Source organism: Dicentrarchus labrax, unplaced genomic scaffold (assembly GCF_905237075.1).
Source record: "Dicentrarchus labrax unplaced genomic scaffold, dlabrax2021, whole genome shotgun sequence".
In the NCBI taxonomy this organism is placed as follows: domain Eukaryota; kingdom Metazoa; phylum Chordata; class Actinopteri; family Moronidae; genus Dicentrarchus; species Dicentrarchus labrax.
The window spans coordinates 8,352,372-8,370,128 of NW_026136707.1; the positions used below are offsets into that span (position 1 = coordinate 8,352,372).

Here is a 17,757-nt window from a genome sequence, read left to right on the forward strand (position 1 = left end):
GGCAGTGATTAGACAGCATCTACAGAGACAGTCCATGAGCTATGATTGTGTTGCTATGTAAACACATACAGTAATTACATAATATGGTTTATGAGTTAATTTTATGAAAATGTGATGGGATACCTCAGTTGTTATAATAAGCCCCGCTAGCAACTCTGAAGCACAACTTTGCACATTTGCACACAATGCTAATGCAAACATGCTGATGTTTAGAAAGTATAATGTTTGCCATGTCCACCATCTTAATTTTGCATCTTAGCATGCTAGTATTTGCTGAATAGCAATAACAAAGTACTGCTGAGCCTAAACCAAATTATTGGATAGTTGTCATCAGCAAAGTCATTAGGATTTATCCTCTTGGGATCATGAATGTCTGTACAATATTTCATGGCGATCCACCTAACAGTTGTTGAGTTTTTTAAGTCTCGACCAAAGTGGTGGAGACTGACATTCACAGCGATGCCAGCAAGGCTGAAGATGCCTAATCTTTGAAAATGAATCTTTTTAATTATGCAGTATCTATAAGCCTCTCTCTCTCTTCCATCTTCAAATTTCTTAATTTTTAAAAACACTAAAAGTAAACAGCTGTTTGTGTTATCTTCACTTCCTGGACCCATTTCATTGGTGGCATATCTTTAATCCTGCTTAACACTATAGTTTAATGCACAGTGGAATTTAATGTTCAGCTACAGAAGAGTGATGAGGTAAGGAAAGAGGAGGTACTGGAAAAGTAAAACATCCCTTCTGGAATGCATTGCACATCTCTGATTGATGATATGCAGTATAACTGTGGAAAAGTATCCAAAGGAGAAATTTTCACCTGTTCCATGTCTGTCTTCCTCCATCTAGATCCCTCTGAGAAAGCCACCTTTTCCCTACTCAACACGGATCCAGTTAAAGAGGGCGACAATGTTACCATGAAGTGTGAGACTGATGGAAACCCTCAGCCTGAGTTTGACTTCACTAAAGATGTACGTGTGCATTTTACATATATGCATTTGTTTGAGAGAGAAACGGCAAATGTTGTTTTTCTACTTTTGCTCCATGTATCCCAACTTTTTTCTAAAAATCCACAACATTCATGTCCCTTTACCTTCAGGGAGCTGTCATCAAGGGTCAGGGTGGTCTCCTGATGCTGAAATCTGTGAAGCGCACAGACAACGGTGTGTACACATGCATGGCCACAGATTTCGACAACCTGGATGCTGACCTGAGTGGAACCATCACCCTCACTGTCCACTGTGAGTGAGCCAAAGACACACACACCACTGCAGAATTAAATAAATGCACATAATCACACAATTTACCTCCTGTTTGTGCAGTTTCGCCTTTGCACTAAGACGTCGTTTTATCCGTAAATCATAGAATTAAAAGGGTTAGAATGGAATGAGCTTTAATGGAATTCTTTCTGGAGGCTGATATCCACTTAAATTTTTACATTAATGTTATCCCAACTACACTCCCTAATTTTATCTTATCGCACACATTAAGCGGAGATAGCCCGGAAATAGCATGGAATAGGCTTAACTTGAACTTCTAAATGGGCTTAACTTCAGAGTAACTACATTAGCTTTGTGCTTACGAAAAAAAAGAAATATTCTGCTTAGTACGACCATTTTAACAGCCTTATTACATGGTTGTTTAAGCGATGAGAAGCTTTTTTTGATTGTAAGTGGCACTTTATAACTCTTTATAATGTGTGGAAGGCCTCAGGTTTCATGTGTCTTGCTCTCTCTCTCTAAGTTGCTTTCCATTTTGTCTCTGTCAGACATTGACCCAGTGAACGTGAGCCCTGCCCAACCCCAAGTTGTCATGCTTGGAGACAAGGTGGAGTGGCAGTGTAAGACCAAGGCCTCTGCTGCACATACTGTTCACTGGAAAAAGGTGTGCCCCATTGCTTTCTCAATCTTTCCTTCCCTTCTTCTTTTTATGAAACAATTTTGTATTTGGTGTGTAGAGTTTTGCTCTTTTCCTCATCTGTATACAGAGCATTCCTAGACAGTTTTTTAAAATTGTAAACCTCATCATTCTTACATATTAACAGCACTTGCTGGATGTTGAACAAGAATTCAGTCCTTTCTGGGGCTCCATATTCGGTCATTTTGTGATTCGGGTTCAGCTTCGATGCATGTTTTTTTTAACAACACTACCTTTCTTTATTAGATAAGACAAAATGTCATCATGTTACAGATACAGTAACTTACTTTGTGCAGATGTTATACAACACTGGAGCCTTTAGGTCTGAGGCAGTGCTCCCTTTAAAGACAGTTGTGGTCCTGCTACACAAGCTGTATTGTGTTAGTGTCCAATTTCAGCAACTGGAGAGCCATTAGTAGTGTTTATTTCCTTTTTTGAATACGAAAAAAAAAAAACACCAATAAATATTGTACACTATTAGTATTGTATGATATACTGACCTCTTATGTAACCTATCATAACTCATAGGAATTGTTTTGTTAGCCTAAAATGCATATCCACCTGTGCAGGAGACATGCAAGTTCAGTATATGTTAGGATTTCAGTTTTACAGTAGCAGGATAATGTATTCTCATGTCAATTAAAACATTTAAAACTGTCTGGGTTAAAATTGAGACATGCTAGCACGGCAACAGATGATCAAGATAATTCATAATTAAAATTATTTTTGGGTTTGCCTTTTCTATGTGTAGCAGGCTAGAGGTAATAGTTGACAGCAATGAAAAGCTCTTTTTCTACTGTAAACATACCAAAGAAAAGACTATTTGTTAACTCTTACAGTCTATTTGAAAAGGCTCAGTTCATTTTGGCAGTGGTGTTTTTTGGTATTCATCTCTTCTCATCCACTTGTGATGTGCAGAGTGTTCCTGCAGTGTCAAGCCTGTTGCTGTAGCCTGTGTATCTATTGTTGTGTCTCCCGGGTGTGATAGAAACTCACCGACTGCTGGTTTTCTAGGTAGAGAACGTGTTTGTTCTTCATAAGAAGCATTCCTGTGAGAAGAGGTTGAGAGGAATTGCAATAGATGGGTTCATCATGGAGGACTGACTTTGATCTGTTATCACTGTGCTTTGGAACAGTGTGTGTGAAGATTCTTTTTCTGCTTTCCCAGCACTGTGCGCCTTCAAACTAGATATTCACAGTGCTGTTTTATTCTCATATTCACACACAGAATAAAAATAAAAAACTGAGGGCTGATGGCGTGAGTCCATTTGGGTTTATTTCTGAGTGTCTGTGTTCCTCCAGGGCTCCGAGGTGCTTTCTCAGGACGGCACGCTGTCATTACAAGATGCTACCTATGATAAAGCTGGAGAGTACATGTGTGTTGGAGCCGTGCCATCTGTGCCAGGACTGACAGCTCAGGCTAGTGTCAACCTCACCGTCAAAGGTAACACACTGGCATAGACACACACATTCACTGATCTACATGCACAGATCACCTCAGAAAAAGCAATAAAACTGTGTTTGGACATGACTTAAGTAAAGATTGAAATCACCTCACATCAGAATCTGTGTTGTTATAGCTCACACACACAAACACCCACACAATTCAGCCACAGTCGCACAACTGCAGCGTGATACTTTCTTTCCTAAATGATCTATCATGCCACTACTACAGACACACGCACACAAACACACACACACACACACACACACACACACACACACACACACACACACACGCACACTAAACAATGGTCGGTGTGAGGTGTGTGCTGGGTATTGTTTTAGTCAGAGGAAAGAGGTTGTTTAGTTCATGGATGCAACTGAGAGAAGGTGTGGCTTCCTACACTGTTAATAATATGGTTTCAGTATGTGATGAAACTACTAGTGCACTGTAAAACACCATAGTTTAGTGGAATCAACTTTTCTTTTGCCATCACGTAAGGATATACTACGTAAAGGTATCAATAATTTTAAGTTAATTCAATTTCAAATTTCTAATGAACATGAGTTCTTCTGACTTGAAGTCCTACCATTAAATTAAGTTTATAAAGGAACGCGATCATCATGTTAACAGATGACCAAGCATGCATAGAGATTGAGAAGCATGTTGTTGCTTTTCAAAATAATAAAAACAACATAAACCATTATAAACATTTGTCCCTATAGCAGTATTCTTATAATGTAACAAGCTTACTGAGAGAAGAAGATCTTTGAACTTACTGTTGTGCAAATGTTCTTGACTGACTCTTAAAATGTAACTACAAAGCAACTAACATGTGTTGGTGTGACAGAACAGTAGTTGAACTGAAGATGTTCAGTTTATTGAACTTTTTTCCTTGAGTTTAATGATCGTAACCCAGTGTGTTTTATATTTTTAGATGATTATTTATTATTATTACTTTGATGATGAATTATTTAACTTGAGTTTACTCACATTTTTAAGACAGCAGTTGTTATTAAGTCGAACCAGCCTAAAAGTATTCACGGTGTGTACGTGTCTGTGTGCACGTGTGCTTTTGCTGTTTTGTTTATTAAACACTTCTCACTCCTTTTCCAGGAAAGCCGATGATCGAGACTCCCGCTGTTGGAGAGGTGGGAAAGGAAGGAGACATGGTGACTCTGAAGTGCTCTGCCTATGGCTCTCCCGCCCCTCAGTTTACCTGGAAGCCCTCAGGAAAAGAGGTATATATAAAAACGCAGTCAAGACAGGCAGAGATAAACATGTTGTGACCTGCTCTATTTCTTTTCCTAGTGTACAATTTACAGGGATCAGGAAGTAAACAGATGTCATGGCTATTTTCCTTGAACTACAACTAGAATTAAAGCTGCAAGCAGCGATGAACGGGCCCTTGCACTCAGGGTGTGCTGCAGCCGCGTTTTAATCATGAATGTCTTGAGATTGCACTGATTAAATTTGAAGTTGATCCGATAAATTCCCTAGGAGGAGTTTGTTCAAATACAACATGTGCAAATCGCCGAAAATGACCACGGATTTCAAAATGGCTGACTTCCTGTTGGGTTTGGGTTATGGATACAAGTGATCATCATGATACACATGCGTACCAATTTTCGTGCATGTGGGTCGTACGTGTCTTAGGGGCTGATTCTGGGGGAAGTGGCTTATCCATTTTGCGACGCCCATCTGGGGGACCAAGACAATACCTTAGCCTTCGCCACGACTGAGTTTTGTGCACAGTTTCATGAGTTTTTTGTTTAGCCCCCTTAAAAGTGTTCAAATGTTAACAAAAAATCAGATTTTCGCTGCATCACCATGGCAACGTGGTTCCACGAAAATTCTTGTAATCTTCATCATCCCATGGGACTGCTGAATGAATTTCAGCTCTTCTCCCCTCCCCAAATAAAATCTGCTGGAAGATATACATAAAAGTATAAAAATGACATTTCATTTCACCACTAGGTGGCGCTATCACTATTATTGAATGTTATCACATAGATGTGTTCAAGGCAGGACTATTATCAGACAAGTGAAGTTTGAAGCTGAACGGACAATGTACACTCAAGTTAAAGCCAACTCGTGTTTTGTGGCGGTACATCAAAATTTCCCGCAATGCCACAGACACGACCACTCACCACAGTCATCACATATCTAGGACTAGAACATGGAAGTATAAAAAATTACATTTTCTTTCACCACTAGGTGGCGCTCTCACTATTACTGAATATTATCACATAGACGTGTTCAGGATGGGACTCTTATCAAACATGTGAAGTTTCATTGAGATCGGATAATGTACGCAGACGTTATGACAAATCCCTCTTTCATGGCGAAGGTTCGAATTTGGACATCACGGGACGACACGCCATGTCCATGACGTTCGACGGAATGTCGTAAATAGCACAACTTTTAATGGTGAATGTGTTTAGATGGGTGTGTCCAAGTGTGGAGTTGATCTGATAAATTCCCTAGGAGGAGTTCGTTCAAATACAAAATGTGTAAATCGGCATAAATGACCGCTAAATCCAAAATGGCCAACCTTTTCTTTAGTTTGGGGTATGGGTCCAAGAGGCTTTTCTGCTTGTCCAATCATGATACACATGATTATGATGATAGCCATTTGGCGACGCCCGTGCACGGGGACAAATGCATATGTTGAGTTCTCTAATGATTGAATTTTGTGCAAATTTTCATGACTTTCGAGCATGCTGCAACCTCCAAATATGCAGTCGAAGGCGCAGACAATAATAATTCCTAGAGATACAATAGGGCTTTCGCACGATTTGTGCTTCGGCCCTAATAATAAGAGTTGAAGCTGTATTCCAAACAAACAGAGCTATCACTGTTAGCGTTTTCATTTGGGTCTGAAACATGACTTTTCATAACATCTTAAGATCTTCTTTTTGGTAGGCTGATATGTTAAACTTCAAAAGCAATAGAAAAAGGAGGGATAGAAATAGCTTGCGGGGCTTTGGAAAGTAATATTTTATTCTAATATTTCTTATTGATGTGATATAGTTGAAAAGAAAATCCCATACGAAGCAACTTTAAAGCAACTTACAAGGGGAATACAGCTTCATAATTGAAATATTACATAAAGTTAAATGATAAAATGAGATAAAATTTTCATGAACGTTCTGAAAAACTGGATCATTTCAGAAGCAAATAGTGATGTATGTAAGATCAAAGATGAGAGATATTTAAACTTACACAACTGACCATTTGTAGCAGCAGCTCTTGATTTATAAATGAGAATCATGGGAAGAATTATAGAATATAGCATCAATAGTGTGTGCAAAAGTACAAGAACCAGACATGTTAAGACAAAGAATGGATCAGTGCAATATATGAAGAGGCAAATGTGCCACAAATTTAAAATATAGGCAAGAAACGATGAGGGGATATGTAAAAATGTACGTCTTGTCTCTTTGTTGTCCTTCCTCTATCGTTCCTGCCAGTCTGTATCAGTTGAAGGTAACAAGGTGGTGAGCACCGTGACCCTACAAGCCACGGCCGAGGTCATGAAGGACGGTGTGACCTGCGAGGTCTCCAATGAGCATGGAACAGATAGCAAGGCCTTCTTGGTATCTCTCAAAAGAGGTCAGTGGCAGGAGATGTTAGAAGCGTTGATGCTTCTTTATCTCCCTTCATGTTTCCTTCACTGCAGGCTTTTGATGTTTAGTTATGATACAGAGTTGTGCTGTTGAGCCAGCTGCACCAGCTCTTTGTAAATTAAAACTCCCTAGTTATTAAATGAAGTAAAATGTTTACCCACTGGAGATTTGAGCATCAGTAGATTAAAACAGGTTCAAACAGATTAGCTGTTAGTTATATATACACCCAGTAACTGCCAGGTGTAGGCCTAACTGCTGTGTAGTTAAGTGAGCTAACTGACAAAACTACATTGCTAATGTATGAGTAAAAGAAATATGGAAGAAGGTCAACAAAGCTCACCAGTCACTTGAGAAAATGCTGTTTAATAATGATGTGACTAGGAAGATTTTATATTATACTCTCAAAACGTATATAACAGATATTATCTAGGTTAGCATAATCAGATATTTCTCCAATCTTTCAAAATTGCTAATAACTTTTTAACATATATTTTTCCATGTTAGCAGATATAAATTAAACACATTTAACAAATGTATGTATACTTTGTTAAGTTAAATATATCGTTTACCTCCTTAAGCTCAGTTTTGGAATTAAGGCTTGTGATGCTACAGAGCATCCAATAACACATTACGGTTGCTAAAGTCATTAGTAGCTAAGACATCTCATTAACATTTAGGAGGATCTAATGACAGAAATGGAATATAATATTCATAACTATGACATTAGTCAATTATCACCTGAAAATAAGAATTACTGTGTTTTTGTTGCCTTAGAATGGGCTGTTTTTATCTACAGAGGTAGCGCGTACACACTGGCCCTTTAAGTTTTAATGGTATAATCTGATTTAGTGAATCATTAGATTGAAACTAGCTCATTAGCTGCTATGAATTTAAGAGGGACTTTATGCACAATCTGTGCACAATAGATTTACAAATTCCTGGTGTAGCTGAATCCAGGTTTCTTTTGCTCCTTTAACAGCTCCACAACCTGCAAACTAAACCCTTTCTTCTTTCTTCTTCTCCTTTTTTCTCCTCTCTTGCAGCAATTGACAACTCAGCCGACAGAGGTAGAGCCTTCTCCTTTCTCCTCCTCCTCTCCTCCCTACTTCTCTCAGGACTCTTTATTGTACAGACCCTGTAATTTAGAACCCCCCCCCCTTCACCCACCTCTTTTTGCCCCAGCCCCTCCATCACACACATACTAATACACACACATACACAGACACACACATAACTCCCTCCGCTGTACTGTAATCTTGTATATTTGCCCTCTTGCTACCGAACACTGTGGATATTGTATATTGTTATTCTTCTTCTCTTGTCACCTTTGTATGATGTCTGTCCTATATTTTGTGGATGCTACTACAACTTTTTTGTGGCCCCTTGGGGACAATAAAGGATTCTATTCTATTCTATTCCTTCCTTTCCACTCTTTGTTTCTTCACTGTGTCTCCTTTGTGGTCTCCTCTTCATTCCGACTGCCTTCTTGTTTCTCGCTTTTCCTTTTCGTCGTTTCTACTCGCCGGGGTGCTTTGTGTAGGATTTTTTAACCTTAGTTTTTGTGTGCGTGGTGTCTGTGTTGTGGTTGTTGCTTTGCTATGCTATGAGACTGAGAAACTCTCTTTCTCTTAAAGTGCTGCTCTCTGGAAACCCTGTGCTTAAGTCAGGTCTGTATCGCTAACCCTCTTGACATGTGTATGGCATTCGTCTACAACTGTAAGTCACTGTGTGTGTGTATTGATGTCTGTGCACACACAGGTTAAAGGAATAGTTTGGGTTTTTTGAAGTGGGGTTGTATGGGGTACTTATCCATAGTCAGTGTATTACCTACAGTAAGACAGTGGTCAGCGTGCCCCCAATTTGGAGAAGCAGAAAGGAGTCCCAGCAGGGAAGTAGAGCAATGCAGAAAAACTAATTGTAGTCACATAAAAAACTTCCACCTTAATAAAGTCAACATCATTTTAAGTGCATGCTATATTAAGAACATTTTCGCCACTTTACGTTTGGCGCTCCAAATTGTCTTCTGCGGGTAATACACTATTGGTAAGTACTTCATACAACCCCACTTCAAGAAACCCAAATTAGCCCTTTAATGTATTTGTGTTAACAAGAGCTAATGTGTTTGTGTATCCGTACTTGTATTATTGTTGTTGAGAGGACAGACTTTAAATTACAATTTTTGGAGGAAAAAAGGAACATACATTTTATATTCGTTTTTTGAATCTCAATGTCCATCAAAACTTGTTTTCGATTAATCAGCTGATTATTTTCTCATTTAATTGATGGATCATCCTGCCCTATTGATTTTCTAAAACTAAAATAATTTAGTTATTTCTGAAGTTCCCACAATGGCCAACCTGGATTCAAAAACAAAAGAAACATTTTGGTACAAATGTTTGGTGTCCTGATAAAAGGACAAGGTGGAGGCAAGATGTTCCACCTATTCTTTATTTTGTATTATATCAGGACATGGCATGCTTATAACACAGCCACATATCACAATCAAAGAGAGAAAGAAGTTGCATTTTTTACTCATGTTGAGGTGTTACCCATGAGAAAAGCACTGTTACTGTACTGTTACACAGTATTGTTACTATGGTTATCACCAATTATATGATTTAGAATGGTTTACCAGAACGAAGAGTCGTGTCATAATTGTGAGGTTGCCAGGCAACTAGTGTAGACTCCAGGAAGTCACTGCGCCCTGCCAAGAAATAGTCCATCACATAATCCCCTGTAAAACCATTAAATAAACCACACATAAAGTCTTAATTAGGGAGCTTTTGAGGTGGTGGTAGAAAATTTTATTTTCCTTTGGACAAAGCCAGGCTAGCTGTTTCCTCATTTATAGTCTCTATGCTAAGCTAAACTACCCATCGACAGGCCCCAGCTGTATATTTAATGGAAAGACGTAAGAGTGATATTGATCTTCTCATCTAACTCTTGGCAAGAAAGCAGACATGGGAATTTCCCAAAATGTTGAACTATTCCTTTAAGGCACACCAGCCAGCCAATCGGAAAAAGGTATTATTGATTCGCTGTCATGTCCTCACAAGTATAGTAATACAAGTGTAAGTGGATGGGTGAGTATGTTTAATGTTGTTTTCTGGCTCTGGTCAGCTGTCTAGTATTACCTGTAAGGATACAGGCCCCATTTTTGGGTCCCATGACTTTTCAGCCCTTGCATTCAAAAGTTAGGCTAACCCCACAACCCACCCCCCACTCCTTCTCCTCTCCACCCACCCATCCATCCATCTATTGTCTGCATCTGGACCCCACCCATCCCTATCCCATCCCTCTCTCCATCCTCCCCTCCCCATCCCATCTTCTCTTCTCCCCTCCCCAAATAAAATGATTTCCCTCCCCTTACCTCCCTCTCTCCTACTCCACGAATCAAACACCTCCATCTCCTTACACCCCTCATGATGCCCCTCTCCCTACCACCACCAAATCAAAACCTCCCCATTCACTCCACCTTCCTCCCACCTCCTCCACTGTGATCAATCCTTTGCCCTCCCCCCCTCCATGCTTCCTCCCTACTCTATCCCACCACCCCACTATCCATCCCTCCATTCCTCCCTCCATGTGTCCCTCCATTGCGGCGCTGTAGCTGACAAGCAGCAGGGAGGCTCCAGCGGGGTGGTGATAGCCGTGGTGGTGTGTGTTCTGCTGCTCCTGCTGCTGGTTGCCCTCATCTACTTCCTGAATAAGAAGAGCAAGCTGCCCTGCAGCAAGAAGGACAAGAAGGAAGTGTAAGTACACAGGAGGGGATGAAGGGGGAAGGAAGGAATTAATGTGGGCAGTGATTACCTTATATAACATAATAACCACTAAAGGTAAAATATATAAAGTGGTGCTTTTTGTAAGGATGTTGTTCATGAAAAAGATGAGAAACAAACTCTTCTAAATTAGATTCATTAGGGGCTCTACAAAGAAAATAGCAATGTTAAAAGAAGTTATTTGTTAATAAAGGTTAATAAAAAGAGAGAGAGATGTTACACATAAAATGATTTCAGTAAATAAATGAATAAATCATTCCAACAGAAATGAAAGTTAGAGATGTGCGCTTTCCAAGAAATAAAGCCACTCTCTCTTTTGGATGAGAAGAAAAATGGCAATTTCTCTAGCAGTATCAGAGTAAAATTATAACAGAACTGCTTTCTTTAGCTTTCTGCCAATATTCTTGATAGCTCCACTCCTTTACATTGTGCCAAGCAACATGCTGGTTTTCCCCATCTTCCAAAGAACCCATATTTTGGCGCAACAGTCAGTTGTGCCAGCATTATTGTACTGGTACAACTGGCATACATTTACACAATGTGTGTAAAATATGAAGATCAATATGTTTATGCTGATTGATTAATCGCTGCTACTAAAAAATAAGCCATTTTGCCATTTAATTTGTGCAGCATGAAGAAGAAAAGTCCTCAGACTCAAACTTTGTATGAACTTGATCAATTTATGATCTAATCAAATATAATTTTTTGTTCCTGATTTGAGTGTTTTCATATCAGTATGCAGATTACAGTCTGAAAATTAAGGCCAGGCAGGATAAGGATACCTTAATTAGCAGAAAAAGCAGTATTATCTCATATTAGATTTGTAAATCTTAAACATAGTTATAATATACTCCATTGATTTAAGAGAAATTGGGAGAAACTGAAGTTAAATTATCTCTAAAGCTGTCCAGTATTCTTCTTTATGCCAAATTAATGTGCGTAAAAGTCAAAACAGCAATGAATATGCGCAGTCATGTCTAGATTGATTAGTAGCAAATCATTTACGGTCCTTACATCTTTCTTTCTTTGCCTCTATCGCTCTCTCTGCAGGGCCAGTGGAGAGGTGAACAACGACATTGTAGTGGAGATGAAGACAGACAAGGCCAACGAAGAGGCCGGTCTCCTCAACAAGAGACCGTCCACAGAACAGGTGAGACCAATGGACACATGCATCAAGGGGTTATGGGTCAATGACCTGGGTTTTAGTCAACAGTGAGCTGTAGCTGCTAATTATTATAGGGAGAACTAACAAATAACTTAAGATAATAAAATAACTAGAAAAGAGATCTTCATATGACTTATAGTACACCAGTTTCCTATGAAAAAGATTTGATGAGCTCAGTAGTGCAGAAGGGCTAACTTACTTCTGCATTCATGAACGTGACTCATGATGCTACAGACAAATGGCATACAGGGACAAGTCAAGGACACTTCAGTGAATGAATACGAAGCCATTCCTGGTCTCAATAAGAACACACAAATAAAGCAGGTCTAGACCATATTCCTTATAAAATTGTTTACAGAGATCCAACAGTTCCCACCATGAGCAAGCACCTGGTGACAGTGGCAAAGAAAAACTTCCACAGAAGTCAAAAAGAAACTAGGGATTTTAGAAAAACTGTATTCATGGTTTGATTTTATCCAGCGGGGGAATTAGTTCAACTTGTCTGGTAAATGTAGTTAAGCAAAGTACATTCTGAGTATTTGGATGTGTAGAAGCAAGCAATAGTATCTTGAAATCAGTCAGCAGTCTTCCTTGGATTTTTTGCATCACCATGCAGATATAAACTTGCCTGCAAAGATCCTTCATAACAAACACGATCAGTTTGACATAAACACAGGCTTTACAGTCAGCAGAAATATCTTCAGACACACCAGTCATGCTGATTGAGTGTCTAAAGTCAGTTTTAGTTCAAAGAGAGCAGGTTTTAGAAAGCTGTCCCTGCAGCCCAAATGATGGAGTGTGACAGCTGTATGGAGTCATCTGAAAATGTCATCACAAATGTGAAACATTTCATCATGAAATTTATGGTAGTGGCATATTTGACGTGAACATAAAAGCCATTTTAAGCGAGTCTTGTTTTATGTGATTTTTGAAACTACTGACAGCAGACTGTGTGACATTTCAGAATTGCAGGGAGATTGCAAACACATTTTTGCTTTCCTTTTGAAATGGATATAATGAGAAGATGTAAAAGTCGGTCTCTCTGTATGCTATGAAGTGGAGTGTCTTTCCTGAAATGTCATTAAAAAATATCCCCCTGTAAGCTGTTTTCTGAAAGGCTGAAGCCCCGCCACAGACAAATTTATTTTTTATTCAGAAATTAAATCTTGACTTTTACAATTTACAGTGGATTTATGAATAAGAGAATGTCTTACCACACCAAGTACACAAATAAAGTAACATAAGCTCGTAATGCTTACAGCTTATAATGCCAGCTGCAGAACACATGACATTGATGTAGTGTTGTGAAATATACTTATTTAGATTTCACATACTGACCAAAACCGTTGCATCTCGTGGCCTCCAGCTGTGCATACATTGTGTTCTGCAAGCAGCAGCCAAGATATTGTGACCCCTTTATACAATGCTATATAACTTTTAATGCTACTGCACTCTTAAAAAAGATACCTACAATTAGTAATCACTTTATAAATTGTAGATTAAGCTGTGAATATGTAGAAGGAATATTTATTGATGAAGTTAAAGAATATGCTCCATTCGGTTTGCTTTTTTGAGCAATCAACATCAAAAATATAATATTTATTATTATTATAAGCATATATTTATCCACAATGATGCCACATTGATCATATTTATGTTCTTCTTTGTGTGTTTTTTCTCTTTCTCTGTGACAGTGATGAAACAAGACAATGAAAGTAACCGACAGAGGGATGAAGGGAAGGAGGAGAGCAGTTATGAAGACAACAGGGCTAATTTTTATTTACTACACTAGACTGAGGGGTACAACAAGAGGTGGAGCATGGAAATTGGGTTGCTTTGGGTACCTCGGGAGCCTCACTATGTTTGGCATTGATTACGCTTGTTTTAAAACCTGGAGTAGACTTTTTGGATGGAGTTTCTCCCTTTTTATTTTAAATTAAAGACAGAGTTGCCCTTAAAGATTAAACTTCATCCATCAATGCTACCACAGGTTTAAAACCATACACGTGCAAAATCACAATGTGACATCACTGGATTACATCATTAGCTTCTTTTGATTCTAACTCTTCATTCACCAATCACATCTTCGGTTGACTTCATTGCAGAATAGAGCTGTACAGTGAGGCGTGGCTGACAAAATCCAAACAGTGGCAGAATCTTTCTTATCTACCCCAAATGAAACACAAAATGCCATTAAATGCCACACGTTTTTCTTGGAGTGTGTGTCTGCATGCAAGTGTAACACTGAGCCTCTATTCTGTCTTGGAGTCTTGCACTTCTGCAATTCTGTGCTCTCTGCTGGGTATATTGGGGAAAATAATCACAGGCTGCCATTCTGTTTTATTCACCTCAATAACAAGTGATGATTTACACTCACAACATTTAATCCTTAAGCACACTGTTTGGCACCCATTGCTGTAACATTTCCGCTCAAAGAAGCTCTGTGTTTGTTTTAATGCTGTTTGTTTAATTGCATTTTTGCCACCTGTGAATGTTTATGTATCCCCCCCCAATATCCCTAATTAGCTTTCGGTAGAAAAGGCCATTTAATAACACCAATCCTTCCTCTAAAATTGCTTGCCTTTTTAAATTCAGCTAAAAAGCCACCAAACAAGCAAGCTATTAGGTTGTACAAATTTGTTCTTGCCATTCCCAGCATACTTGTATATTATGTTAGTACATCAATTGTTCACTTGTTTTCCTTTGTTATCCTGTTTCTCTGTAAATTCAAATTCTGATTACCCTGTCTATCAAGCAGGAGGTGTGCTGTGCATGGCGCAAAGCTTAAAGAGTCTGTGGCCGCTGGTCTAGGACTGTACTACCATTTCTCAGTCTTTCACAGCCTTTCAGTCCTCTACTCCTGGATGAAACCATTCGCACAAGAACAGCACACAGCAGTTCCACTTAGAAAGCCCAATCCTCATCAGTTTTCACTGTAAAATTGGTGGAATTTGGTGAAATGGTAGACAATCTCAAACTGTGACCTGCTGTGTTGTCGTTTTCACATGACAACGAAATGGGACTTTGAGGGGCTATGGCGCAGTAGTCACAGATTCACCTGTTAGGAGAAATCACTGGTGCGGGTTCACTCTAGTTTGATACAAGCAGGGAAGGGAAGGGAAGGTGTGGGAGGGAGTGGGTTTGTTGCTGGAGTATGCGATGTACCTTTTTGTTTTTACCAAATGAAAACATTTTAACTGTCACAGCAGGAATGTTTCTGTGTTTAGGTACTCAATACTGCCATTTCTGTTTCTTCACCACACTGTCGGCAGGCCAGAAAGGTTTGATAGCGGGTTGACGTGCCTTTTTACTTTGTTGTACACTGGAACCAATGGCCTTGATTTATTTTTTATTTTTTTAAAGGTCACCTCAAACCACTATCTCTGCCCACAAGGCTTATTTTTATTTTGTTATGTTTGTCTACTGATCTTGCCATATTGACTGTTAGAAAACCTGTGATGGCAGGGGAAGATAGATAAGTGAACATGCAGCATCGTTTTTCGATTTTAATGTTTTATATAAAAATATTGTGGTATAAAAAATTTTTTAGAAAGGGGATTCTTAATTTTGGAACTACTGAGATTTCATTTTTCCCATGCTTTTTCCACTCCGCTCTGAGAGAAGAGAGAAATGTTTTTGTTTTGTTTTTTAATTTAGGATTCTTTTTTATGAGATATTCTCAGTGCTTTACTTTTCTCTTTCTCTGTACTGTATACTGTATATTTTGTGGTACGCTGTTGTGACATCTGTGGTGTGTTGATGTATCTTTTTATTTTGTTCCAGCTGTGTAGAATTTATAATGAAAAAAACTCATGGAAACCAATCACAACCCCACATTCTCTGTCTTTCTATTCTACATCTGTAAAAGGCAATTAACAATAGCTGTTATGGGATTTCTTTAGTGAGATCACTGTTATTTTTTTTATCATCATCAGAAATTAGACTACATTTGTTTTGAAATTCACAGTGTGCGCTTTTTTAGATACACAAAGTTGTATGGGAGCAAGAAAGTGTGTCTGGCCCAATGACAAGGCAGCTGAAACCCTCACACACCACTGAACATCATCTGTAAAATCTTTACACTCTAGACCAGAAGCGAAGACCTATCAGAAATCAAATTGCTTTTGACGTAATTCATCCGTGTATGTTTTTTCTTACACTTCCGAGAAGATGACATCTAAATTGATTCCTCGCTGGCACCAAACTTTAATCTCTTTGATATAACCAGTATTATGTAAATTTCCCCTCACATTGATTGATCCCATGATTTGTTGTGACAGAACAGAAAAATCAAGGAAGCTCATGTTTTGCATCGATAACTGCTTAAGGGATTGGCTCGCTGACAACTTTATGATGCAGTGTTCTCTGTACTCACTTTCATTTTTAGAAATGAGTTGGAATTAAGCCATCAATCATCAGCAAAGTGATGTGCAGCTTTGTGAATGCATCAGTAACAATCAGTAGGACACTTACCAATAGCAACTGTGATCATAATTGGCTATTATTCATATATTAAAACCAAGCTTTAATCAAGTGAAGGAATGAAATAATTCTTCTAAAGATCTAAACTAAGCTGTTAGAAATCTCCCCTCCATCTAACATTAAGGTTACATAACAGTCTTCTCTAACCTTGCACCATTTAGTGATAATTTTGCCCAACCCCATGCATATACACAGGCTCTCTGTTTACGGACCTAGGAGTGCTATTGTACCTCCACACACGCCCTTCTGGGCTGGTTCTCCATTAGGAAATTAAAAGTCTCCCATCAATGTGACCTGGAAAAATCGATCTGTGCTCTGAATACAAAGCAGGAAAGGCGGAAGCAAGCACTAATAGTGTATTGGCGGATAGAAGGAATTTATGGTAAATAACAGTGTTAGTGTCATCCCTTGCTGATGTGATGGAGGTGAGGATACATCTCAGCATTTTCAGGGGTTTCAGACTATAAAACCTAACCTGCAATGAAACATTCAAACATTTGGTGTTTCAGATGCTTTTCCACAAAGGAGAAATCTCATAGGCTACATTTACACTGCAGTGCCTTAGCACTCAGTTCTGATTTATTGCTCCCATAAGATTTTTTTATGTTGTTTGACTTTGATTTTCAAAATGTGGCCCATATCTGATTCCATTGGGAACAGGTCATGGCCCTGAAGTGACCGACATGACAAATGTCAATCTAGATTAAAATAAAAAATCATATAAATTCTAATACACACAGAGAAATAGTGGTATCATTTGTGTACCCAAAGGTACATTTGTCAGAAAAGTATCCTGTAAGGTACGAAAAAGGTCTTTAAAGTGATAACTGACCTTTATTTAATTTTAAAGGTACAAAATCATGGCTGACAGAAAGGGGTACATAATGGTACTTTTAACAAGCTTATGGTACAAGAAAATGTTACAGCAAATCAATGGTCACAAAATCTTGATTTAAATTGTGTTTATTGGATCTGTGTGACGGGACTAAATCGTTTGAACAGCAGCCACTGTGGCCACAAGGAAAATAACAGAAAATGTTCATTTAATTTACCGGTAGCACTTTATAATAAGGACTGAGAAAGCAGATTTATCCTGCTCTCGGAGCTGTGCCTGCAGTGTCTACATATAACAGGATGCACTACACTCTAGCTTCTGAAGCTCACATCTAATTAATTAATTTATTAAAGATTTTAATTTTTAAAAGAAATTAATTTCCCAAGATTTTCTGGAATCAGTTACCCTAAAGACAATATTATACCACCTGACGACCTGCCATAGAAACAAACAAGGTAAGGTGTGTTTACTTTCGTGATAATTTTTTCTGTGAGTAGTGTGCAACT

The 17,757-nt window shown here is 38.6% G+C and overlaps 2 protein-coding genes across 4 annotated transcripts in view; both read left to right on the forward strand.

The window, feature by feature from the left end:
- The window catches only part of rps19 (ribosomal protein S19), a 68,184-nt gene extending 63,367 nt beyond the window's left edge, over positions 1–4,817 (forward strand). Inside the window, exon 6 of the mRNA XM_051405795.1 lies at positions 4,787–4,817. Coding sequence (XP_051261755.1) covers positions 4,787–4,802 — 16 coding nt within the window. The 3' untranslated portion in view covers positions 4,803–4,817. The remainder of the gene's footprint in view (positions 1–4,786) is intronic.
- The window catches only part of bcam (basal cell adhesion molecule (Lutheran blood group)), a 52,345-nt gene extending 36,588 nt beyond the window's left edge, over positions 1–15,757 (forward strand). Inside the window, exons 7-17 of one of the 3 annotated variants that reach the window (XM_051405790.1) lie at positions 850–971; positions 1,100–1,241; positions 1,769–1,884; positions 3,220–3,361; positions 4,478–4,602; positions 6,835–6,976; positions 8,034–8,057; positions 8,625–8,657; positions 10,601–10,742; positions 11,820–11,919; positions 13,629–15,757. In XM_051405790.1, the coding sequence (XP_051261750.1) occupies positions 850–971; positions 1,100–1,241; positions 1,769–1,884; positions 3,220–3,361; positions 4,478–4,602; positions 6,835–6,976; positions 8,034–8,057; positions 8,625–8,657; positions 10,601–10,742; positions 11,820–11,919; positions 13,629–13,631 (1,091 nt within the window). In that variant the 3' untranslated portion in view covers positions 13,632–15,757. The remainder of the gene's footprint in view (positions 1–849; positions 972–1,099; positions 1,242–1,768; positions 1,885–3,219; positions 3,362–4,477; positions 4,603–6,834; positions 6,977–8,033; positions 8,058–8,624; positions 8,658–10,600; positions 10,743–11,819; positions 11,920–13,628) is intronic. The other 2 variants (XM_051405791.1, XM_051405792.1) reach the window with 2 other exon arrangements.
- Positions 15,758–17,757: the final 2,000 nt, after the last annotated feature.